Source organism: Suricata suricatta, chromosome 12 (genome assembly GCF_006229205.1).
Source record: "Suricata suricatta isolate VVHF042 chromosome 12, meerkat_22Aug2017_6uvM2_HiC, whole genome shotgun sequence".
Lineage (NCBI taxonomy): Eukaryota > Metazoa > Chordata > Mammalia > Carnivora > Herpestidae > Suricata > Suricata suricatta.
In genome coordinates this window covers 54,948,398-54,974,428 of record NC_043711.1, presented here as the reverse complement: position 1 = coordinate 54,974,428, position 26,031 = coordinate 54,948,398, and the positions used below count along the sequence as shown (strand labels likewise).

Sequence of the window (26,031 nt, the reverse complement as noted above, 5' to 3'; positions counted from 1 at the left end):
CTATGGAACCTTCAAATCTGTATTTTTGTATCCTTTGGGTGAATACCTACTAGTTCGATTGTTGGATCATGGAGTAGTTTTACTTTCGACTTTTTGAGGAACCTCCATACTGTTTTTCAGAGTGGCTGCGCCAGGTTGCATTTTCACCAACAGTGCAAGAGGGCTCCCCTTTCTCCACATCCTCGCCAACATCTCTTTTTTCCTGAGTTGTTAATGTCAGCCATTGTGGAGGGTGTGAGGTGGTCTCTCATTGTGGTTTTTATTTGTATTTTCCTGATGATGAGTGATGTAGAGCATCGTTTCATGTGTCTGTTAGCCATCTGGATGTCTCAAACAAGTGACCTTTAATCCAGGAAATGTTAGGTCAGAGCAGACAATCCCTCCTATCCTTTCTCTTCTTGAAGAAGGTCCGTTCTCAGGGGGAGGGATCTGAAGGGTTTCTGGTGTGGCCTGACCTTTGATATCTGCCCTCTGCCAGACAGTTGTGGTAACCACTGTTGGCTGATGGCTCATTTCTTTCTCTGCTGCAGGCACCTGTGGTCCTGAGCCGAGACCACCATGATGTGAGTGGCACAGACAGCCCTTTTAGGGAGACATCCAACATTTACGACGGTTCTGCCTTCTGTGCAGGTAGGAAGACCAAAAATATACATATAAATAAATAAAAATAAAATTTTTAATATTGGATTTGACTTTGTTTAAAAACCAATTGATTGATTCAGGGAGTCATAATGTTGCAAAAAATGTTCCAGCATCCGAGAGAATTGGCATAGGGTCACTAGCCCAGCACAGAGGGGTTTCTAGGGCCTGGGATTTCTCGTCTTTTAATTGGGCCAGTGCCAGGCAAAACGGGACCGTTGGATGCCCTAGACTAGTTGTGCACCTGACCTGTCACTTGCTGGGCAACCTTCAGCAAGATGCTTGAAGTCTATGAACCTCAATATTCTCATCTGTAAAATGGAAATAACAATTGCACCTACTTCAGAGGGTTGTTGTGAAGAAGAAAATGGATTAATACTTGTGCAGCATTCAGCCGGTGTCCCACAGCCCTTCTTCACTGGTTATCTCTATGGCTGCTGTTACCATTCTGTTCCACACCCACTACGAATACAGTCATCACAGAGGCTGGTGGGTTCTAGGCCTGGTAGAGCTTGCTCATTCTGAGCACTGGAGTGCTCCTTCCATTACGAATGTAATCCTAGGGAAAGGAGGTGGACATTCAGGAACCCCATCTACATCACTTTTTTTCAAAGAATTGATATATTTCATATCAGCTATCAAATTTATTGGTATAGAATTGTATTCCTTTACTTATTTTTTTAATGTCTGTGGGGTCAGTTGTGATGTCTCCTCTTTCATTCCTAATGTTGGTGATCTTTGCTTGCTTTCTTTCTTCTTGATCAGTCTTTCAAGATATTTATCAACTTTATTGATCTCCCCTGAAAAAGAAGCTTTAAGTTTCATTCATTTTTTTATTGATCTTTCTTCCTTTCTTCTTTCCTTCCTTCCTTCCTTAAATGTTTATTTTTGAGAGAGAGAGAGACAGAGGGACAGAGAGACAGAGCGTGAGCACAGGAGGGGCAGAGAGAGAGGGAGAGAGAATCTGAAACAGGCTCCAGGCTCCTAGCTGTCAGCACAGAGCCTGACATGGAGCTCAAACTCACGGATCATGGGATCATGACCTGAGTCAAAGTCAACTCAACTGACTGAGCTACCCCAGAGCCCCTTTCTACCCTTTCTATCACTTTTCTGCTTCTAACTTCATTAATGAATTCCAAATTCATTAATTTATGCTCTAATGTTTATTTATTATTTATTGTGAGAGGGAGTGCAAGTGGAGGAGGGAGGGAAAGAGAGAAACCCAAGCAGGCTCCATACTCAGTGCAGAGCCAGATGTGAGGCTCTGTCTCATGACCTGATCTCACAACAGTTGATCTTGACCTGAGCTGAAATCAGGAGTTCAATGCTCAACTGACTGAACCACCCAGGCACCCCTGATTCCTGCTCCAATCTTTAGTATGTCCTTCCTGCTTGCTTTGGCTTTAACTTGCTCTTCCTTCCCTGGCTTCAAAAGGCAGACATGGAGGTAACTGATATGAAACCTTTTTTTCTTTTCAAATTCCAGTATTTAATGCTATAAATGGCTCTCTAAACAATGCTTTCACGGCATCCTACAGATTTTTAAGTATTTTCATTTTGATTCAGTTCAAAATATTTTTTAATTTCCTACAAGACTTCTTCTTGGATCCATGGGTTACTTAGAAGTATCTTTCTAAATTTCCAAGTTTTAGGAGATTTTTCAGATACCTTTCTGTTACTGACTTCTTTTTTGTTTTAAGTTTATTTTATTTATTTTTTGAGAGAGAATATGTGCGTGCAGAGTAGGGGCAGAGAGAGAGAATCCCAAGCAGGCTCCATGCTCTCAACATGGAGCCTGATGCAGGGCTCCCTCTTACGAAGCACCATGAGATCATGACCTGAGCTGAAGTCAGGAGTCAGGGGCTTACCCACTGAGAGACCAGATGCCCCTGTTACTAGTAAAATTCCATTATGGTGTGAGAATTTAGTTTGTATTCATTCTGTTCTTTTAAATTTGTGAAGGGTTGTTTTGTGGCCTGGGACAGAGTCTGTTTTGGTGCACTTGAGAGGAACATGTGTTCCTTGGTTATTTGATGGATTCCACAGAGGTCAGTTAGGTCAGGCTGGCTGCTAATGCCGTTCTCGTCATCTGGATCCTTACTGATATCCTGCCTCATTATTCGGTAAATCACTGAGAGGGGAGTGGTGAAGTCTCCATCTGTGTTTGCAGATTTATCTGCTTCTCCTTTCGGGTCATATCCATTTTTGCTTCAAGTATTTTAACCCTTCGTTGTCAGGTGCACACTCATTTCAGTTTATGATGACTTCCTGGAGAACAGACCTCTTTATCATTATGTAATGTTCCTCTGTATCCCTAATACTATTTCTTGCTCAGAAATTCTCTGATATTAATAGAGATTAGGTTAGTATCTTATGGCCAGTGTTACAAAGTACCACAAACTCAATGGCTTAAAACAACACAGATGTGTTCTCTCACCGTGCTGAAGGTCGGAGGTCTGAAGTCAGATGCAGTGGGCTAGAGCCCAGACGTGGCAGGGCGGTGACGTCTCAGGAGGCCCTGGGGGAGAATGTTTCCTGGCCATTCCCAGGTTCTAGAGCTGCATTCCTTGCATCTCACAGCCCAGCACAAGGAGAGGAGCACTCTCAGGGTCCTTCCTGACTTCTGCGGGCGCCCAGTTGGGATTTGGGAGGAGGGGCCTGCTAGGGCATGCGCACCCCCGTATGTCTGTGTCCCGGGGGACTCCAGGTGTGGAGCAAGCTCGTGCTTATCCTTTAGCAATTTGCTAGACACATGTGTAAGGTGACCAGCCTGGGTGTGGCTTCTCTGTACGAGCGACTTGCTCTGGGACCTCAGATCTCTGACATGGTCAAGGATGGTCACTAATCTAGTTTGTCCCCTGCCCTTATTTTGTTGTTGTTGTTTTAAGGATGGGAGTGACTCTCGTTGCCTCTGTGTGCCTGAGCTAAAATCAGTACGAGCATTCCTTTAATCCTTTTGTTCTTTCTGCTTCTGGGGCACTTGATGTGGCATTCAGTGCTAGAGAGAAGGCTAACAGTGGGTACTGGGGCACTTACCTATGCTCCGGCTTTGCTTGGGTCTGCAAACATAAATTAATGCTGTGTCTAGCATCTGTTCCTAGTTCCCTATCTGTCCTTCAGGCCCCACTCAGCCCACCACCACCCTGGCCCCCAGCCCTCCTCACTCAGGGAGTGATGGGTGGTGGCCTCTGTGTCCGCAGACATGGCCGTGCAGAACTTCGTGGGAGATGCCTTTCGAGGCGCCACCTGGGTTGCTCTTCATAACGGCGGAGGTGTCGGCTGGTAAGGCCCTTGGAGAACGGGGTGCTGTGGGTGCGGCTGGCACGGGGGTCTTGGGAATTCCCTCGAGGCGCCCGGGCCCTGCCTCGCCCCAGCTCTCTCTGCTAAAGGTTTGGCTGTGATGTGTTCCTCACGTGAGCTAGAAATCAGAAGGCGTGCCCGAGCCGCTTTACCTTCCGGGGTCTCACCTGTCACACAGGACACGAAGGCCATGAGAACCGCACCTGCCCCTTTTATGTCACGTTTCCCTTCGCGTTCAGAGTTTTCTCGGGAGTGCTCAGTGCTGCCCTGGCACTGATGGTCCCCGGGGAGTGGGGCTGGGAGGTGGAAGACCTGAGTTCTAGGCTCTTGTGGGTCCCCAGCTCATGGCTCTGCCCTGCCAGGTCCGTCTCCAGTCTGTTCCGTAAGGAAATTGGGGCCTGTGGGAGGGTCCTCTAACGGGGGGCAGTTGCAACTCCGTCAGAAGAGGTCTGCTCTAATTCTGCACCCCTAATTCCAACACGTGGGGGTTTTCCCACACCACCAGGCAATTCTCCGAGCCCCCCTGGGTGTCCACAGTTCAGCTCCTCGGAGATAGCAGCAGACGCCACAGGTTAGGGCTCAGCCTCACAAGACTGCCCCCCACTTGACAGGCCCAGTGCAGGTCTAGGTTGCTGCCTGTGCTTCTGACCCACTGACCACAAATCTGAGGTTTCTGCCTCTCTGGATTTCATTAATTTGCTAAAGCAGCTCACAGAACTCCAGAAACTGGTGTTCTCGCTAGATTACCAATGTAATACAAAGGATATCAAAAGGTACAAATGAATACCCATAGGAAGACGCCCCAAATAAGAGTGTCCTTGCGCAATTTGGAGGTTGATATGGTGGTACATGAAGGCGTTCTCATCCCCTAACCTAGAACCTCTCCAAACCCATCCTTTCGGGTATTAATGGAGGCTTTGTTATTTAGGCATAATTGCAAAATCATTGACACCTGATGAGCATTCGCCCTCCAGCCCCTCTCCCTTTACTGGAGGTCTGGGGGCTGAGACTGAAAGTTCTGATCGATTGGATCAATCCCCTAAAGCTATGGTTGGTTCCCCTGGAAACTAGCACTCCCCACTCCCATCCTTACAGGCAGGCCAAAAGTCACCTCGTTAACATAACAAAAGACACCTTTACTGCTCTCATCTCTTACAAAATTCCAAGTGGTTTAGGAGCTCTGTGTCAGAAATGGACCGAAGACCAAATAAATGTATATTTCTTACCACGAATCACAATATCACATCCGCAAAGAATAATGAATAGTATTTGTTGTACATGGATGATGTGGGCAAGCATTTGCTAATCTCTTTGAGTCTACTCTCCTCCCTAATCTTAGAAGGATGATACATTTTGAAGATGAGGAGACTGAGGCAGCAGGAAGTCAATGAGCTGGGCCTGTCCCAGGTCTGGGGTCTCAAGCTGATTCCTGGCTCTCCCGGGCAGCAGGGGGCGCTGCTGCTCCGGGGAGCACAGTTCCCAGGACAGCTATCTGAACTGACCTCTGAGCTGGCGGGACTGAGCTTGGCCTTGCCCTCCTGAGCCAAGTCCTTCAGGCTGGAGCGTCCCAGAGCATTCCAATGGGCCCGCTAGGAGGCCAGAATTCTGAGCTGGAGCCCAGTCAGGTGGCTCTAATTAATGGAAAATGTGACGGGAGCGCATGTTCTTTCCGATACATGGGCTAGAGAAAACCAGGACGAAGAGTGCCTGGTTGTGGGGCACCTGGCATTTTGGCACTGGGTTTGCTGAATCAGTGCTGGCGGGGAAGAGAATGAAGTTGAGTAATTTGCCCAAGGCTGCAGAGCTGGTGGTGGCACCAGGATGGAACCCAGATCTTTCACCTCCCAGAATCCACCTGCCATTGTCGGCTGAGCCACACAGGGCAAGAAAGGGCAGAGCGGAGCTGGCCTGAGGGAGGACCCATGCCCTGAGGGCCTCGGGGCAGGACCCGTGGGGCGCTCCCAAGAGAAGGAATGTTCCCTGCCAATTCCCATAGGTCAGATACTCCTTCAAGGCTTACCGCAAAAATCAGCACTTCAACCCTCTCTGCTCTGGGAGGAAGCCACTTCCAACTCGCCAGCTAATTTTTCTCTTTGTTCTACACAAATCCATTTCTCAGTTATAAGTTCCTCCTGCTGCTTCTTGACTTGCTTTCAGTTTTTATATTGTCGATTTGCGCCCTGCTTTGGATCTCTTACGTTTCCAAGACCGTCCAACTCGGCCGTGTGTCATCTTCCTCTCTCTCCATCTCCCTGGAGCCCCCCTTTCTGCTTGTTTGGGGGCTTCCCTTGTGCTGTCTGCTCAGCGGCTCTTGCTGCGTGCTTGTATTGAGAGAGGGCAGGGCGCCCATGGCCAGGTGTGCTCTTGGACCTCCGGACCACGGGCTGCAGGACAGGTGGGTGGTCTGTCTCTGGTTTTCGACTGGTTTGTCGGGTCAGTAAACACAGCTCTTGTCACCTGTCCTCCTAGGAAGGGTGTGGCCAGTTCTGGGAGCTGAGCTGAAGGGACAGGGAGTCACCGTAGGGTGTGGAGACCTTGATTGGTGTTTTCACGTCACCCTCAGATGAACCCTGTGACCTCAGAACAAGATTCAGCCGAGGGTCCACGTCTTTGAGGAATAAACGCATACATTTGATCCACCATCTTTATCCTGATACCAACACTTTTCCCCACTAAACAATGTCTTTAAGCACATCTCAAACTTAAATGTGCACTGGTCCCCTCCCCCACCCCTGAGGAACTTGTTAAAATGCAGATTCTGGCTGGGAAGTCTGCTGTGGGGTTCAACAAATCTAGCTCCCAGGTGATGCTGCTTCTGCTGGCCTGAGGATCATTCTGGAAGCCAGAGCTCCCATGGCTCTCGCCCTCAGTGCACATAAACCTCCATGTTCCCGACTGCCAGTGCAGCAAGGGGTATCTTCCAAGTATAATTTTGTGGCCCAAATCAGAGCGTGGATTCAGACGTTGATTTCTCTGGCACAAGTGTTTTTTTTTTTTTAATTTTTTTTAACGTATTTATTTTGGAGAGACTAAGAGAGACAGAGCGCAAGCAGGGGAGGGGCAGAGAGGGAGGGAGACACAGAATCCAAAGAAGGCTGCAGGCTCTGAGCTGTCAGCACAGAGCCTGATGTGGGGCTCGAACTCATGAACTATGAGATCATGACCTGAGCCAAAGTCAAACGTTTCATCGACTGAGCCACCCAGGCACCCCAAAGCTGTGGGTGTTTTTTTTTTTTTACATTTATTTATTTTTGAGAGACCGGGTGAGACAGAGTACAAGCAGAGGAGGGGCAGAGAGAGGAGACACAGAATCTGAAGCAGCCTCCAGTGTCTGAGCAAATGTTCAACACAGAGCCTGATGCAGGTTTTGAACCCATGAACCGCGAGATCATGACCTGAGCCGAAGTCAGATGCTTAACCAACTGAGCCACCCAGGCACCCCAAAACTGTGGGTGTTTTAAACTTTGGTAGCTGCTGTTCCATTTCCCTATATGAAAGTTCCAGTTGCAACACTTCATCCACCCTGGGCGTTACCGCTCGTCCAGGCGGGACTTGCCAGGCTGGTGGGCAAGAAGTGACACGTCCTTGTCGTTTTGGTTTGACCTGTTCACTTCCAGTTTGCGTATTGATTCGCAATGATCCAAGCTTGCTCTGATCGAGACATTAGACACACGGCTCTGGTGCGTGTTCCTCGTGCTTGAACTTTGTTTCTCATGTCTGTGCTGCTTGGGGTTCCAGGACGCAGATGCTGGGGTGGAGGGAGGAGTGTGCAAAAGGCGTCCAGGGAAGGTCACCTGGGAAAGGAAGAGAGGGAGGAATGGGTGGGGGCACCCTCTGCCCCCGGCAGACCCCACAGGCTTGTTGCCTGGGGGAGCTCTGGGGCCAAGAAGGCCACTGCAGGACTGACACACCAGGCAGGCCCTGGCCACGGTAGTGCTCTCTCCCTCTGCCCCAAGAAGGGCCCTAAGGAGCCGGGGGCTGTGGCTAACCACGTTCTCGGCAGCTGGGCCTTCTAGAAGGGCCACCTGTGTAGGCGTCCTCTCCTCCCAGGGAGCTCCGTATCTTCATCCAGTGACTTTTCTATTGTGGCCCTTTATTTTTCACACGTGACTTTAAAAGACCTCCCTCGACCTTCCCAAGTTCAGAAAAAAACGTGCTCCTAGACTTTACTCACCAGATCATTTTGCATTTTTCCTTCTTTACTACGTCTAGCACTTATTTTTCTTTATGTGGCATATGCATCCACTTTTCTGTTTTTCTCAAAGTGGTGGTTAGCTGTCCGCGTGCTGTTTGTAAGCAACCCTACATGCTTTTGGAGAGAGGAGCTGCCTTTATCTCCAGTCTTCCTAGGCTCAGTGTCCCGCAAGGGGGCCTCCTTGGGCAGGGCTTGCTGAGGTCACCCAGAGCTGAACTGATTTGCTTTCCAGTGGTCTGGGCTTTGGACTCTCAAAACAGATGTACTTCTGATTGTGGAAAGCCCTCTCCTGTCAAAGGCCACCCCGAGGTCCTCGCTCGGTGACTCTGGCTGGCGCCTGCCTTCCCCTGCCCCCCAGCATCAGCCCCTGGCAGGTGAATGATGATGACCTTGGATCCAGGCTTGTGGGAGGTGTGCGAGAGCCCGCTGGCAGGCACGGGGCTGTCCAGCTGCAGGAACACAGGCTGAGGGCAGGGCAGGGGTGGCTGCCCGCTGGGGGCGGGGGAGTGCTCTGCTTCCATTCCCTGGGTGGGGAGCACGTATGGCTCCTGGGGCAGAGGGCCCCTCACCGTCTTGGTGGTAACTGGCAGTGATTGTCAGGAGAGCCCAAACTGGGCAGAGAAGCAGGTAAAGCCTGAAGGATCTGAGACCACAGAAGCTAGGCGCACCTTTTGGGCCCAGGAAGAAGAAACAGCAAATTGGCTGGAAGTAGAGACTGAAAGAAAGGCTGGATGCTGTGGTCCCCAGGGTTCACTTTTGGCAGTAAAGTCCTGGCGAGTGCATTTCCTGTGTGTGTGTGTGTGTGTGTGTGACTGATGGGGAAATGTGGGGCATAGTGATGCTCCCTGAGCAGGGGCTGCAGCCCTTGATAATGACACTGAGGCTGAGTATGGAGGTCCAGGGGTGCTGGGAAGGAGAGGGGGCTCACAGCTGATGCAAAACCTCAGGGCAAACGTGCGAAAAGTTGGATAGCATCAGCGTGCCTGAATATGACGCACCGTGAAGAAACGAGTGAGCGCACAAACCTATCACACCTGTGACAGGAGGGACACCCAGCAGTGCTCAGAGGAATCTGTGTCGGAAGACAAATACAGAAAACAAAACTCAGCCTTCAGATCCAGTTGGCAGGACCCCAAATACACCTTAAGCAAGCAGAAGGAAGAGGCAAGGAAAATGAAGAGCGTAAAGGGAAATCCGGAAGAGTGACAGTTGAATCAAGCAGCACAAGAGACCCCCAAGGAAGTGTGTCCTTATAAGACGCACTCAGACCTGCAGAGAAAGAGGTCACCTCCAGGAGTGACATGGGGGAGGATCCTGAAGGTGGGCATGGGGTGGACGGGTAAAGCACAGAGGGGCGAGCAGTGCAGAGTCCAGTGGCCCTTGGGCTGCAGAGAGGGCACGGGCTCCAGGCAACGGCCAGGCTACCTCCATGAGCCTGTGCTTCGAAATGTCCCCAAAACGTGTGTATACTTCTGTCAGCTCCAAGCAGGGTCAGGCCTGGAAACCCCTTTGCCTCTTGCAGGGGTGAGGTGATCAATGGAGGATTTGGCCTCGTGCTGGATGGGACCCAGGAGGCTGAGCAGAAGGCCAAGATGATGCTCAACTGGGATGTCTCTAATGGAGTGAGTCACACCCCGGGCCTTTCCACAGCCCTTCTCTCCAGTGAGGGCTCAGCCTCCACAGACTGCTCCCAAGAGAGAGTTCCGATCCCTTCGAAACCAGAAAATAGTCACGCCACACCTGAATGGGGGTGGCTCTCTGCTCCAGCCCCCGGGGTCCCTCTGTGCATCTTTCCCGGCTGTTTCCTTTGTGTCTCCCTACCTCCAGTCCAGCTTCAGCATCTGTGCACACAGCGCACCCTGGCCCTTCCCTCCCTGCAAGAGCACCCCAACTTCCAGGGCTGAGGGCCGCCTTTTAAAGCATTTTCTTTCCACCATCTCTGAAGGCAGCGGTCCCCTGCTAGCACCTGTTTGCCGAGATGCTGTCCTGTGTGTGTGTGTGTGTATGTGTGTGTGTGTGTGTGAGTGTGTGTGCATGCCCGAGCGCATGAGCGCGTGCCCATGTGGCCCTGCAGAGACTCCCTCCCTCTCTGTGACCGAGTCACAGGTGGCAAGAAGGGGTGATGGGCACAAATGAGAGGTTAGGTGCGGATGGGGAGGGTGTATGCTGGCAGATGTGAGGGAAATGGAGAGGGGTGCTGAATGCCCAGGTGAGAGAGTAAGCATAAGAGTGGAGGATGGAGGGGTCCCCAGCGTGAGGCAGTGAGGGGAGGGATGAGGGAGGGGAGAGGGCCTGGAGATGGGGGGCAGCAAGCATGGCAGCAGGGAGGCTGGTGGAGCCCTTGGGCCTGGGGGGGAGAGAAGGAAGCAGGCTTGAGGGAGATTTTCAGGCAGAGCTGAGATGCATGTGGATTCTCTGAGGACGGAGGGAGGAGGGGGTGAGGATGGTTCCCAGACCCCCGGCCTGCTGCCCCTGAATGGAGGCCAGCTCCTTTTCGGACATGGGGTAGGCTGAGTCGAAGGACGGCCAGTTTCAGATCAGAGACGTAGCTAAGTAAGTCGTCTAGCTGCCAGAGAAGTAGGCTGAGCCAGAGGGGGTCGGGCCAATGCAAACTGCCGGCTGCACATAGCACAGAGGGCCCCTCAAGCAAGGTTGTCGGGATTTGCAGCCCAGCTCTGTGTGTCGGGAATGCCTTGCCAACCCAGTGCTGGCACCAGCTGCCGACCCCTCTCTCCCCACCCTGCAGGTGGCTCGGCGCTGCTGGGCTGGGAACCCAACAGCCTATGAGATCATCTGCCAGACGATGCGGGACCACAAGGGCCTGGTGGTGACGCTCCCACAGAAGGTGGCGGATGAGCGCATGCTCCAGCAGGCCCTGCGCCCGTGAGGGGAACCCGAGAGCCTGCCTCAGTCCCCTCGGCCTCTGTGTCCCCGTCCTCACTCTCATAGTCACACTGCCCCTTTCACCGCACACCTTTGTGTCCTAGGTTAGGAGTTTCGCACACAGGCCCTCATTCAGAGTTGTGCCACTACCATCTCCATGTTACAGGTGAGCCAGCTACCCCAGGAGAGATGGGGCCATTTGTCCCTGACTGCTGGGGACCTGGGAAGACAGCCACCCTTGTCCAGGGCTGAGTCCCCCAGCCTGGCACAGAGAAGACCCAGGAGCTTTTGGGGGGGCACGCATGCCATGAACATGGGGCACCGCCCAAGTCCCTGCAAAGCCCCTGCCAGTCCTTCTCCCACCAAGGGGGCAGCGTTTCCTTTGTCCTGGTTCACGAGTCACTCTGCCCTGTCCTTCAATCTGCACAGCTATCTTTCATTTGCTGGTCAGTCCGATGTCTGTCATGTGCTTTCTGCACCGCAGCGCCCCCCGCTGCGGGACCGGAGGAGCCCAGCCAGACGCTGGGCTCAGAGGGTGGCGGGGGAATGGGGAAATAAAGGATTAATTAGAAGGTGTGTAAGGTGTCATTGGCATGGTGGGCACGGGGCAGTGGGATAGGAGCACATAAGACTTTGCCCTAAAATGTGAGTGGTACTTTGCAGGGGGGGCGGCGGCGGGTGTTGCGGGGAGGAGGGTGTGTCTCATGTCAGGCACTGGCACCGCATGGAGCGCAAGAAAAGGCAGCAGGGTCATTTCGTGGGAAGTCTGCTCCAGAGCTGCGTTTGGGGCCATGGGTCCCGCAGGGGCCCTGCTGGGCCTGAGGCTGCGTTCTTGCACCCCTTCCCCAGAGTTCCGATCCCAGTAGCAGCTGGGTCCATAGCTCAGACTCAGAGATCAAGTGCCCAGGCAAATGGAAGGATGTGGCCATGCTTTTCCAGGCCTTCCTTTTGAAGTTGGTGCCACTCTTTTTAAGGATTCCCCTACTTTCAGGGCCCCACCCCTTGCCTCCTTGACTCCCCGTTGTCTGATGTCCCCTGGGGTGCTGCAGGCTGTGCCAGTGAGTGGCTTTTTCCGTGTGACTCCCTAGCCCCTTGGGCTGAGATGGAGGGAAAACATGAGGGCTGAGGGTGGGCAAGAGTGAGGAGAAAGAGCCCCAAAGAGGCACTGCCTTCTGTCGGCCACTGGAGCACATGCTGTGGTGAGGGCTTTTTCTTATTTGGTTCACACAGTGGGACCCAGGACGAGCCCTTGGCCTTCCTCAGGACTAATGCCTTCGGGGAGAGGACTTCTGGCTCCTCTCTCCAATACCATAGACCATGGCGCCTCCCTGCTGTGGGACCCCCTGGGAGATGGCAAGGGGCCAGGGGTGGTGCTTCCCAGTCCTTACAACCAGTGAGATGTCTCCTTTTGTTTAATTGAAGTAGAGTTGACACACAGTTTTTTTTAAAAATATGTATTTATTTTTGGGAGACAGAGAGAGACAGAGACAGAGAGAGAGACAGAGAGAGACAGAGACAAAGTGCGAGCAGGAGAGGAGCAGAGAGGGAGACACAGAATCTGAAGCAGGCTCTAGTCTTCGAGCTGTCAGCACAGAGCCTGAGGTGGGGCTCAAACCCTCTGACCTTGAGATCAGGACCTGAACCGAAGTCGGATGCTTAACCAGCTGAGCTACCCGGGCGCCCCAGCTTTGATTTATTTGATTTTCTTATTTAATGGAGAAGGCCAAATTTGCTTTCTGAAGCCCCAACGTGTGGGTGTGTTTCCTTCATAAAATAAAAACTTCTCCTAAGTGAAGAGATGGATGTGCGGGACGGGCAGCCTTAGCCTTCTCCTAACCCTGCCTGCCAAGACCTCAGGGGCCCTGGGCTCTCAGAGCCTAGTTTTCCAAGCTAACACAGAGTGTAACACCTGCATCACACTCAAGGGGCGACCAAGAGACTCCTCTATTCTCCCCCAGGTTATAAAAGTGAGGGGTGAATTTCCTGCCTCTCTTCTTCCACCCTGCCCACCCCACTGACTGACACGGGGCTCCCCCTTCCCTGTAAACTTCCAGGGCCACGCAGGAAGTCAGACAGAGGCACCACACCTGCTGGCTGTCCAGGCCAGGAGACTCTTCCTGGCCATGACCTCACTGTGCAAAGCAGGGTGGCTTTGACCATGCACTTCGTTCTCAGTAGTTCTGAGCCCTCGCTCAGCCCCTGGGGGTCGTGACAAATGCCCACCCTAAACAGACAATTGAGAAACAGATTGGGGGGCAGGTGACTAAGGAGCCAAAGAAAACCTGGCCCCCCTCCCCCTCTATGCTTGCAAAGAGGAGGCTAGTCTAGCTGTCTTCAGGCCCTGGGCGCTGTCTGCCTCGGCCCCAGGGGCCATTGTCTCCTTTTCCCTTGCTAACAAAACCCCAATTCTGTCTTGGCAGCAGTAAGTATATATATTAAAAAAGTAGTTGATTTTCAAGATGATTTTCTAATTAGGAGGGACCACTGGCCTCTGAGATGGAGGTGGACGTCTACAGTTCCGGGACAGCTGGAATCAAAGTGGCCAGGTGAGGCTGGATTGCTTTTGGCCCTGTCCGTTCCTCCGCGAGAGAAGCTCTGCTGTGATGCCGGGAGGCACAACAACCCGGCAGAAGCACAGAAGCCTGTGGAGGACTGAGAGAGCAGGTCCCCAGCCCCAGGCGGCAGTGGAGACGCTGTCCCAGCCTCGCTGGCCCTGGTCCAGACTCCAGGGCCCTCCCCCGTTAAAGCCATCCCAGGAGGGCTTCTGTCCTATGCAGCAAGCTCAGTTCTAACTCCTCATAGGGTCTGTCAACCAGTTGCCATGCATGCATCCGAGTGACAATTCCCTGTTCCTAAGGAGAAAGGGAGGACATGTTCCACGTTAAGACCAGGACCTTTCCCCATCCAGCATCTTTTTTATTTTTTAAAATAGGCTACATCTTCAATGTGGGGGTTAAACTCACAACCCTGAGACCAAGAGTTGCACACTCTACAGCTGAGCCCCCCAGGCACCCCCATCGTCCCTCTTTAAAAGCAGCCCCCGCCCGCTACATCCTTGTGGATGACCTCTCCTCTGTGGTCCTGCCCCCTCTCCCTTGCAGTGTATTCGATAAACTTCTATCTCCTCTATTTTGCCTTAGGGAAAATCGTTCACCTCCCGCACCACCCACTCCCGCTCGATCATCGCCCCATCGGATGGAGAGACACCTCATCCAGATGCCACAGAATGGATGGAACACTGTGGCATGTTTGATGGTGTCTCAGGCAGACAGTTGTTATTTTAAAACACCATTTAAAATAGTGCCTAGGGGGCTCAGTTGGTTAAGTGTCCAACTTCGGCTCAGGTCATGATCTCATGGTTCCTGAGATCGAGCCCTGTGTCAGGCTCTGTGCTGATAGCTCAGAGCCTGGAGCTTCCTTCAGATTCTGTGTCTCCCCCTCTCTCTGCCCCTTCCCCACTCATGCTTTGTTTCTGTCTCAATAATAAATAAATATTTAAAAATTAAAAAAATAGTGTTATTCTTAAGGAAGCAGAGATGTGTGGTCTACTGAGAAGTGTTTTCATCAAAATGTTGGCCATGATGGCATAGGTGTCAGTTGCCTTAAAAATCCAAGGTTGTGAACATGTCAGGGCCTCTCCCTGGGCAGCCTCGACCCTCCGTGACCCTGGGACTCCCTGGGAACCAGAGGCTTCCCTTGCTGGCCTGCCCAGACGAGTTCAGCAGGGCTCACCTGAGTGATGAGCTCTCCTTTTTCAGCTGAACTCTCACCCCCCAACGTGGGGCTCAAACTCACGCCTCAAGATCAAGAGCTGTGTGTTCTACTGACTGAGCCAGCCAGGGGCTAGCATGAGCTCTCTTGTCCCAGGTTTTCCAGTAAGTTCCTACAATGAGGGCAGGGGCCCAGACTTGACCTGCTATTGCATTTTGTTTGGCCTGGTCTTTGTCAATGGTTTTTACAAGCTGGAAGATTTCGCTTAAATATCCAGATTCTCAGTTTACTTAAAGAAATCAAGAGATCAGGTGACACTGTGCCCTGACCACCTCTGTATCAGCAAGCTGCTCGAGGCTCCTAGGGCCCCAGTCCCTACCAATCCTTAGCGCCCTCCACTGATGCTGATGATGCTGGTTTCTTACACTGCTTGCTTCTCACTGTGGGTCACCTGCAGGGCCTCTGCTGGGATTTGAATCTGTGTACGATTGTTCTCTAGAGAAACAGAACCAGTAGGAGCTATATCTGTACCTCTATAGATGTTTATAGATACATGTGGCTGCCATATATATCATGGCAGTCCCATGGAACCGGAAGCTGTAGGCCCAGGAGAGCCAGAGGTGTAATCAGCTCAAGCATGAAGGCCTGAGAACCAGGGGAGTAATGGTGTAAAGTCCAGAACAAGAGCGGGAGCGGGGGGCGCCTGGGGGGCTCAGTAGGTTAAGTATGACTTCAGGTCAGGTCGTGATCTCATGGTTTGAGAGTTTGAGCCCCTCGTCGGGCTCTGTGCTGCCAGGGAGGAGCCTGGAGCCTGCTTCTGATTCTGTCTGTCTGTCTGTCTGTCTGTCTCTGTCTGTCTCTCTCTCTCTCAGCTCGTCCCCTGTCTGTGCTCTGTCTCTTAAAAATAAATAAACACTGGAGGGAAAAAAAAGCTGGGGATGAGATGAGGTGTCCCAGCTCTGTGAGATATGTAGGAAAAAATGAAATTCCTCTTCCACCACCTCCACAGATTGCAAACGCCCACCTATTTGCAGAAGAGACGCCCATTTAACTGTTAATCATGTCTGGGAGCACCCTCGGAGACACACCCAGAAACAAGGTTTAATTATCACGTAAAATTTACCATCACAGGATTCCGGATGCAGAAGTTTCCTCCTACTCTGTGGTATTTTGATTTATAATAAAAATTATATAGTTGGTTTTCATTCCATTTCTGGCACAGAGCTTCTAAAACCCTTGGGATTGTCTACTAATAAGAGTGATCAAGGTGTTCTTACAATCTAGAGGCTCTTGGGTGGCTCAGTCAGTTAGGGGTCTGGCTTCAGCTCAGGTCATGATCTCACAGTTCATGAGTTCGAGCCCCGCGTCAGGCTCTGAGCTGTCAGCACAGAGCCTAGAGCCTGCTTCTGATTCTGTGTGTGTGTCTCCTCTCTGCCTCTACCCCGCTTGTGCTCTGTCTCTCTGTCAAAAATTAACATTTTTTTAAGATAACAATTTTTTAAAAAGGTATCTTTATATTCTTAACAAACTCCTTTATAGCACACCTGAGTTTATGTAAATGAGGTGACTTTTGGATAACACGGAAAGCTGGGGGGTTGGTTGCCAGGGGAACCAAAGGTGTGATTAGAGGGTTGGAACTTTCAGTCCCACCCTCTGACCTCTGGAGAGTGGGGAGGGGCTAGAGACGGAATCCAGCAGCAGCAGCCAGTAATGGATTTTTTTTTTAATTTTTTCTTTTATAGTTTATTGACAAGTTGGTTTCCATATAACACCTAGTGCTCATCCCCACAAGTGCCCTCCTCCATGCTCTTCACCCTGCTTCCCCTCTCCCTCAACCCCATTTGTTCTCAGTATTCAAGAGTCTCTCATGGTTTACCTCCCTCCCTCTCCCTATTTTTTCCCTTTCCCCTCCCCCATGGTCCTGTGTTAAGTTTCTCCTGTTACACTTATGAGTGAAAACATATGGTATCTGTCCTTCTCTGCCTGACTTATTTCACTTAGCATGACACCCTCAAGGTCCATCCATATTGCTACGAATGGCCAGATTTCACTCTTTCTCATTGCCATGTAGTATTATTCCATTGTATAGATAAACCACATCTTCTTTATCCATTCATAAGTTGATGGATATTTAGGCTCTTTCCATGACTTGGCTATTGTTGAAAGTGCCGCTATGAACATTGGGGTACATGTGCTCCTATGCATCAGCACTTCTGTATCCCTTGGGTAAATCCCTAGCAGTGCTATTGCTGGGTCATAGGGGAGTTCTACTGTTAATTTTCTGAGGAACCTCCACACTGTTTTCCAGAGCGGCTGCACCAGTTTACATTCCCACCAACAGTGTAGGAGGGTGCCCAACAGCCAGTGATTTAATCAGTCATGCCTGCATATCCGAGCCTTGAGGACAGGGCTAGGAGAGCTCCTGGGTTGGGGAGCATGTGGAGATCTGGGGAGAAGGGCAGGTGGAGCAGGCACAGAAGCTCGGTGCCCCTCCCCCACACCTTGCCTTATGCATCGCTTCTATCTCTCTGTTCTTGAGTTATGTCCTTTTATAATAAACTGACAGGCTGGTAAGTAACATGTTCCTCAGTTCTGTGAGCCACTCTAGCGCATGTATCAACCCCAAAGACGGGATCATGGACACCTCCAGTCTATTGCCAGTCCCTCAGAAGCACAAGTGACAAGGCGGGAAGGAGACAAGGGGAGAGGTGGGGGGCAGTCTTATAGGACTGAGCCCCTAACCTATGCCTTCTGATGCTATCTCCAGGTAGATAGTCTCAGAATTGGGTTCATTGCTTGGTGGTGTTGCAGGCTGGCTGGGTCTGAGGATGGAGAGAGGCCCCACAGGACCAGTCAAGAAGGTCCTTGGCTTCCTGCAGGATAGAAATCAAATGCGCTGAAAGGAAGTGAGAGCAGGATTTATTGCAGATGCAGAGAGAATGTAGATTCAAACAGAGCAACTGGGAAACTCGGAAAGGGAAAAAGAGTGAGTCTCATCTTCTCTTTGCTTGGAGTCTGGGCCTTTTCTTGAGGATTATAGTCTAGTGCATGTGGTTCCTCAGGCATCTAGGAACAAAGGAGTGCATAAGCATCCTCCTAAGTCACTTATACTCTGGAGCCAGGGTTCTTGGTGAGTCAGTGGTTCTGGAAGATATTCATAATGACCACACCTGGTCACTCCCTAGATATTCTCCTCTGGGCTGGAAGACTTCAAAGAAATCATTGCCTCCTTGACCTTTACAAGGAGGACATATATTATCTGTCCTAAAATGACAGGGTATGAGGCAGGGGTATAGGCTGTAGCAAGAAGGGATGTGGGAAAAGGAGCAAAAAAGCAGTTTTTCATGGTCTCCCTTTAGTTTCCCTGCTCAGTGGTGCTGGGCAAAAAAAATGCACGTTCAGGGCGCCTGGGTGGCTCAGTCAATTGGGCGTCTGACTTCGGCTCAGGTCATGATCTCATGGTTCATGGGCTCGAGTCCCGTGTCGGGCTCTGTGCTGATGGCTCAAAGCCTGGAGCCTGCTTCAGATTTTGTGTCTCCCTCTCTCCCTCTCTGCTGCTCCCTGGCTTTCACAGTCTCTTTCTCAAAAATGAAAGAACATAAAAAAAATTTTTTTAATGCACACTTGAACTCCCAACCCCAGCCCACCCTGCTCCTGCCAGATGTTTCGATGCCCTGCACACCTACATTGGTGAGTCAAAGCCCGCAGTGATGCCATCAGAGTGCTGAAAGGGCACATCGTTTCCCTCCATTTTGATCTTCATCTGTATGGTTTTTTTTTTTTTTAGTGTTTATTTTCGAGAGAGAGAGGGAGACACAGAATCCGAAGCAGGCTCCAGGCTCTGAGCTGTCAACACAGAGCCCGAAGCGGGGTTTGAACCCACGAGCCAGGAGATCATGACCTGAGCCAACCACTTAACCGACTGAACCACCCAGGGACCCCTCAGTCTGTATGTTCTAATTGATTCAGTTCTTTGCAGTTTCATTCAGGAAAAAGACCCTTCGGGCAAAGCATCCCCAATGGGAATGAAACTACCCCTTCAAGCAATAAGGACCGCCCTGAGCCAGCAAGACCCTGCCCACATCACCCTCACTGCCCACCTGCTTGTACCCACCCACAGTTGCCCCACATTTTCCTTCTATAAACCTAGACGTATTTTTGGCACTTTGGAGACCATCTGTGAGATGCTAGTCCGCTGTCTTCCCTGAGTTGGCCTGCTTGAAATCAATGCCTTTCCTGTTTCCCTACACACTTGTCTTGGCCTTTGGCCCAGCCCGGTTGATCTGGGACCCCTGTGCCCTGGCTGTAGTGCTAGGTGCCCAGCAACATCTGAGCTGGTGGGATTTCTCCCCAGATGCAAACAAGTATGACAAGCACTCGTGTGTCATCTGCGTCTCCTCCCCCGGGCTGTCACACACATGCGGGGAGAGATCCTGTCTGTCTGAGCAACAACAACTACCCTAGCCTAGCTCCTGAGTTAGCGCATCTGCTCCTCTCTGTCAGCCCTGTTACTGGCAGCAACGGAGAACCTCGGGCAGTAGGAAGGGTGAGATGAATCCTTACCAAATGTTTGGTAAGGCTGATTTCACTCATTTAACAGTGTTATGAAAAATACCAGGAGTATCTCCTAAAAGCTGAACAATCCAAAAGAGGAAATGCATCCATATTCCCACCAGATGTGTGTTATTAAAAAATTTTTAATTTTGGGGGTGCCTGGGTGGCTTAGCCGATGAAGCATCTGACTCTTGATCTCAGCTCAGGCCATGATCTCATGGGTTGTGAGTTTGAGCCCCACATCAGGCTCTGAGCCATCACGCTATTGTGTGGCCGTCCCCACCCTCCAGCCCCAGAACGTTTTCATCTTCCCAAACTGAAACTCCGTATCCACTAAGCCCTGACTCCCCCTTCCCCCCACCTCAGCCCCTATAGCCACCATCCTACTTTCTGTCTCTGTGAATTGGACAACTGTAGGGACTTCATATAAATGGAATAATATAGGCTTTATTGTTTTTTGTGACTGGCTTATTTCACGTAGCACAAGGTTCATCCATGTTGTGACATGTTCAAAATTTCCTTCCTTTTGAGGACTGAATAATATTCCACGGTGTCCATAAACCACATTTTGTTTAGCCATTTATCCATCTATGGGCACTTGGCTTGCTTCCAACTTTTGGCTGCTATGAATAATGCTTCTATGTATATGGCTGTGTGAATATCTGAGTCCCTGCTTTCAGTTATTTGGGTATCTACCCAGACATGGAATTGTTGGGTCATATAGTAATTCCATGTTCAGTTTTTTAAAGTACCACCATACTGTTTTCCATAGTGGAAAAAGTTACTTAATTATAAAAATTACTCATGATCTTGAAAACTCTGTAGTTGGCAGATCTCTGATGAACATAGACAAAAAAATTCTCAATAAAATATTAGCAAATGGAATCAAACAAGTGGGATTTATTCCTGGGTTGCAAGCGTGGTTCACTATTTGCAAATCAATCACCCTGATACATCACATGAATAAGAGGAAGGATAAAAACCATATGATTGTTTTAATACACTCAGAAAAAGCATCTGACAAAGCACAACATACATTTGTGGTAAAAACCTTCAACAAAGTAGATCTAGAGGAAATACACCTAACACAATAAAGGCCTTATGTGAAAAACATCATATTCAGTGGGGAAAAACAGAGCTTTTCCCCTAAGGTCAGGAAAAAGACCAGGACTTGCCCTCTCACCACTTCTATTCAACATAGCACTGGGAGTCCTAGCCACACCAATCAAACAACAAAAAGAAATAAAATGCATCCAAATTGGAAAGGAAGAAGTAAAACTCACTATTTACAGATGACATGATACTATGTATAGAAAATCCCAAAGACTCCATGAAAAAACTATTAGGATTCGGTAAGGTCACAAGATACAAAATCAATGCACAGAACTCTGTTGCATTTCTATGCACTGATAATGAAGTAGCAGAAAAAGAAATTAAGACAACGATCCCACTTACACTTAAGGTGTAATAAAATACCAGGAATAAACTTAACCAAGGAGGTGAAAGACCTATACTCTGCAAACTACAAACACTGGTGAAAGAAATAGAAAATGACACAAAGAAATGGAAAGACATTCCATGCTCTTTGATTGGGAGAATAAATCTTTTTAAAATGCCCATGCTATCTAAAGCAATCTATAGATTTAATGCAATCCCTTTCAAGGTATCAATCTACTCACACAACTAGGACAAATAATTCTAAAATTTGTATGGAACCACAAAAGACCTCAAATAGCCAAAGCAAACTTGAAAAAGAACAAAACTGGAAGTATCACAATCCCAAATTTTAAGATATATTACAAAGCAGTAGTAATCAAAATAGTATAGTACTGGCAAAAATAGATCAATGGAACAGAATAGAGTGTCCAGAAATAAACCCATGATTACATGGTCAATTAACTTCGACAAAGGAGGCAGGAATATCCAATGGGAAAAAGACAGTGTAACAAATGGTGTTGGGAAAACTGGATAGTAACATGTAAAAGAATGAAACTGGACCACTTTCTTACACATATACAAAAATAAATTCAAAAGGGATTAAAGACCTAACTAAAGGTGAGACTTGAAACCATAAAAATCCTAGAAGAGAGCACAGGCAGTAATTTCTCTGACATTGACCATAGCAACATTTTTCTAGGTATGTCTCCTGAGGCAAAGGGAACAAAAGCAAAATTAAACTATGGAGTTTACCAAAATAAAAAGCTCTGCACAGCCAAGGAAACAAGCAACAAAACTAAAAGGCTACCTATGGAATGGAAGAAGATATTTACAATGACATAGCTGATAAAAGGTTAGTATCCACAATATATAAAGAATTTATAGAGGCGCCTGGGTGGCTCAGTTGATTGAGCATCTGACTTCAGCTCAGGTCATGATCTCACAGTTTGTGGGTTCGAGCCCCATGTCAGGCTCTGTGTTGACAGTTCAGATTCTGGAGCCTGCTTTGGAGTCTGTGCCTCTCCCCCACTCATGCTCTGTCTCATTCTGTCTCTCAAAATTAAATAAATGTAAAAAAAATTTTTTTAAGGAATTTAAAGCCCAACACTCAGAAAACAAATAATCCAATTAAAAATGGGCAGAAGACATGAAGACATTTCTCCATAGAAGACATGCAGATGGCCAATGGACACATGAAAAGATGCTTACTATCACTCATTTGTTGGGGAAATGCAAATCAAAACTACAAATCGATATCACCTAACACTTGTTACAATGGCTAAAATCAACAACACAAGAAACAACAGGTGTTGGTGAGGATGTAGAGAAAAAGGAATCTTCATGCAGTGTTGGTGGAAATGCAAAGTGGTACAGCCACCGTGGAAAACAGTGTGGAGCTTCCTCAAAAAGTTAAAAATAGAACTGTAGATCCAGCAATGGGACTCCTGGGTATTTACTCGAAGAATACAAAAAACACTCATCCAGAGGGATGCACTCCAGAGGGATGTATGCATGCATTCCTATGTTAATGCAGCACTATTTACAACCGCCAAGATATGAATGTAGACTAAATGTCCATCAACTGATGAATGGATAAGGAAGAAGTGACATAAAGATACGATGGAATATTATTCTGCCATAAAAAAGAATGGAATCTTGCCATTAGCAACAATGTGGTGGAATTAGGGAGTATAACACTAAGCTACATGAATTAGAGAAAAACAAATGCCATGATTTTACTCATATGCAGAATTTAAGAAACCAAAGAAATGAACAAAGAGACAAAAAACTCGACTCTTAAACATAAAAAACCACCTGCCAGAGGAGAGATGATGGAGTGTGGGAGGAGGTGATGGAGTGTGGGTGAAATAGGTGAAAGATTAAGAGTACATTTACTGTGATGAAACACTGAGTAATGTATAGAATTGTTGAACTACTATATTGTACACTTGAAACTAATATGACACTATGTGTTTATTATACTGGAATTGAAATAAAACCACAAAAACAAAACCTCCATTCATGATCTTACACAAAAGCAAGTAATGCCAAGAGGAGAGAAGTATTAAGGGAAGGTACCTTTCATTCCCCACCTCTCTTTAGAAGCAGTCATAAGCACGAGCAGTGTCTTGTGTATCTTTCTAGAATTTTCTAAGGATATGCAAGTACGTGAACATACACATCGTTTTTTCCTTCCTTCTACAAACAGGATCCTTCTAAACAATGTTATGCATTGATTTTTCCTAACATTATATTTTCATCAGAGTCATACAGAATGTAAAAGTTACTGTTCTAAGGTGACCAAGTCCGTGGTTTTTAGTATACCCAACGGAGTCTAATTACGTCTAATCCCAGGGCATTTCCATCACCGCAAAAAGAAATTCCATAGCTATTAGCAGTTAGTCCCAAGTTGCCTTTACTGTCCATCCTCTGGCAACTACGAATCTAGCTTCTGGCTCTATGGATTCACCTTTTCTAAACATATGAGTGGAAGCCGATAGTATGTGGTATTTTGTGCCTGGCTTTTTCCCCTTAGCATGTCTTCAATGCAGGTTCATCCCTGTTGTAGCCTGCATCCGTACTTCATTTATTTTCATGGCTGAATAATATTCCACCACGTGGTTATGCCACATTTTGTCTACCCATTTATTTGCCTGTTGATGAACACTTGGTTGTTTCCACGTTTTATTATGTAGCATTATGAATAATCTACTATGACCATTCGCAGAAAAGTTTTGTATGAATGTGTTTTCATTTCTCTTGGATATATGCCTAGGAATAGAATTGCTGGGTGATAGGGAAATTCTGTGTTTAACTTTATTTATTTAAAAAATTTTTATTTATTTATTTATTTTATTTATTTTATTTATTTATTTTTGAGAGACAGAGAGACAGATCATGAGCAGGGGAGGGGCAGAGAGGGAAATACAGAATCAGAAGCAGGCTCCAGGCTCTGAGCTGTCAGCACAGAGCCCGACGTGGGGCTCGAACCAACAAACTGTGAGATCATGACTTGAGCTGAAGTTGGACGCTCAACTGACTGAGCCACCCCGGCGCCCCAAATTCTGTATTTAACTTTTGTGGAGCTGACACGCTTTCTCACACACCAGCTTCACCAGATTATATTCCCACTAGAAATGTATAAGGGTTCCAATTTTTCCATCATCCTGACACTTGTTCTTTTTCGTCTTAAAAAATTATAGCTGTTAGTGGGAAGAAATACTATAACCTTGTGGTTTTGATTTGCATTTCCCTAATGAGTAATAATACTGAGCATCTTTTCATGGGCGTATTGGCCAGTGGTACATCTCTGGAGAGATATCTATTCAAATCCTTTGTTTTCCATTTGGGTTGTCTTTTTTGCTGTGGGGTCAGGAGTTTTAAAAAAAATTTTTATGTTTATTTATTTTTGAAGGCAAGAGAGACAGAGGATGAGTGGGGAAGGGGCAGAGAGAGAGAGAGGGAGACACAGAATCTGAAGCAGGCTCCGGGTTCTGAGCTGTCAGCGCAGAGCCCAATGCAGGGCTCAAACCCACGAACTGTGAGATCATGACATGAACTGAAGTCGGATGCCCAACCGACTGAACCACCCAGGCACCCTGGGTCAGAAGTTTTTTAAACTATATTCTGGGTGGTAGTTGCTTCTCAGATACAGGATTTGCAAATTTTTCTTCCACTCTGGGGGTTGTGTTTTCACTTCCTTTTTGGTGTTCTTAGATGTAAAAGAGTTTTTGGTTTTGACGAAGCCCAATTTGTTTCTTTCATTGCTTGTGTTTTAGTTTCATATCTAGGAAACCATCCCCTAATCCGAGGTCACACAAATATACTGTTTTCTTTTAACAGTTTTTGCTCTTACATTTAGGTCTTTGATCCATTTTGAGTTACTTTTTGGGTCTGGTGGGAAGTATGGGTCCAAATTCATTCTTTCCTATGTAGATACCCAGTTGTCCCCGAACAATTTGTTGACAAGATTATTCTTTCCTCGATGGAATGGCCCGGGAACACTATATTTCAAGGCATAAATTATATATACATACATATATATATATATGGTGTTTCCTATTTCCAATATTATTTATGTACCTTATTTTTAAACTACTTTTAATAATAAGGCACACAATAAATATTTAACGGAGAGTCTTCCCATTAGCTTCTGGGCACACAGCTGTGGAGGAGACTGGACCTGGTCTCGCCCTACCTAAAGGAGTCTACAATCTAGAGGAGGATATAGAGCATGAATTATCCAGGAAAAGGGCAAATAAAAAAACAGCACTTGAGAGCTATAAGAGGAAACAAATCAGAGGGGAGGTGGAGAATAAGAGGGTGGGTGAGGGTTCTTGATCAGAAGGCCAGTCTTCCTAGAGGAATCAGAGACCAGCTGTGCAGTCTCAGGGTCGAACTGGCTTGGTCTGTTGGAGGAACAGAGATAAAGCTGGGTGTGGGGGGGGGGGGTTCGGATTGTAGAGGGAGGGGTAAAGTGGTGAGAAATGTCGGGGAGACCAGCTAGGCCTAAGAGCAACGGGGTGCACCAAATCAGGACACAGCTATGTTCCAAGGAGACAAAATTGGGTGGAGGCTGCAGCGTTGTTTTCCTAAGAAGCTAGTCGTGAGGGGCGCCTGGGTGGCTCAGTCGGTTAAGCGTCCGGCTTCAGCTCAGGTCATGATCTCACGGTTTGTGGGTTTGAGCCCCGCGTCGGGCTCTGTGCTGACAGCTCAGAGCCTGGGGCCTGCTTCAGATTCTGTGTCTCCCTCTCTGTCACGCCCCTGCTCATGTTGTCTCTTTCTCTCAAAAATAAATAAAACATTAAAGAAACAAAGAGCTACTCGTGAAATAGGGGTTTGGGTCAGGAGAGCAGTGCCGAGAAGCAAAGTGGAGGCGCTCCAGACTGAATCCGGGTTGAGGGGTGGGATGGGGAAGTGCAGGCAACAACTGAGTCAGGGCTGCGGACGCGTTGAGACTTTAGGAAGTTTAGTAGGAAAGGCAGTTGGAAGAGCGTAGGCGGGGATCCGGTGCGGGTAGCGGGGGGGATCTGGGGGCACTGCTTGCAACGTCTGTGGGCCAGGTGCCAGGGGCAGCGGGGCGGTTTCCAGTTCAGTGAGCCCAGCCTGGTGCCGGAACCCTAACTCGCCCAGTTCTAGGCTGTGACCTCTGGCAAGGGACTCGAACTGTCAGTGCCTCCGTTTCCTCACACTTGTGAGTGTGAAGACAGTTGGCTGCTATTACTGATCCACGAGAAAGCCGGCACCCCTCCCCTCGGTCGCGGGCGGGCCGCAGCTCGCGCGGTCGGGGCCGGCAGAAGCCCCTCAGGCTA

General features: G+C 48.6%; 2 protein-coding genes across 2 annotated transcripts in view; both read left to right on the top strand.

The window, feature by feature from the left end:
* Positions 1 to 11,593, top strand: part of UROC1 (urocanate hydratase 1) — a 38,697-nt gene extending 27,104 nt beyond the window's left edge. Inside the window, exons 17-20 of the mRNA XM_029918743.1 lie at positions 531 to 630; positions 3,840 to 3,921; positions 9,657 to 9,756; positions 10,881 to 11,593. Coding sequence (XP_029774603.1) covers positions 531 to 630; positions 3,840 to 3,921; positions 9,657 to 9,756; positions 10,881 to 11,021 — 423 coding nt within the window. The 3' untranslated portion in view covers positions 11,022 to 11,593. The remainder of the gene's footprint in view (positions 1 to 530; positions 631 to 3,839; positions 3,922 to 9,656; positions 9,757 to 10,880) is intronic.
* A 9,019-nt stretch (positions 11,594 to 20,612) lies between these two features.
* ZXDC (ZXD family zinc finger C) overlaps positions 20,613 to 26,031 on the top strand; it is a 41,760-nt gene continuing 36,341 nt past the window's right edge. Inside the window, exon 1 of the mRNA XM_029917903.1 lies at positions 20,613 to 20,634. Within this exon, the coding sequence (XP_029773763.1) occupies positions 20,613 to 20,634 (22 nt within the window). The remainder of the gene's footprint in view (positions 20,635 to 26,031) is intronic.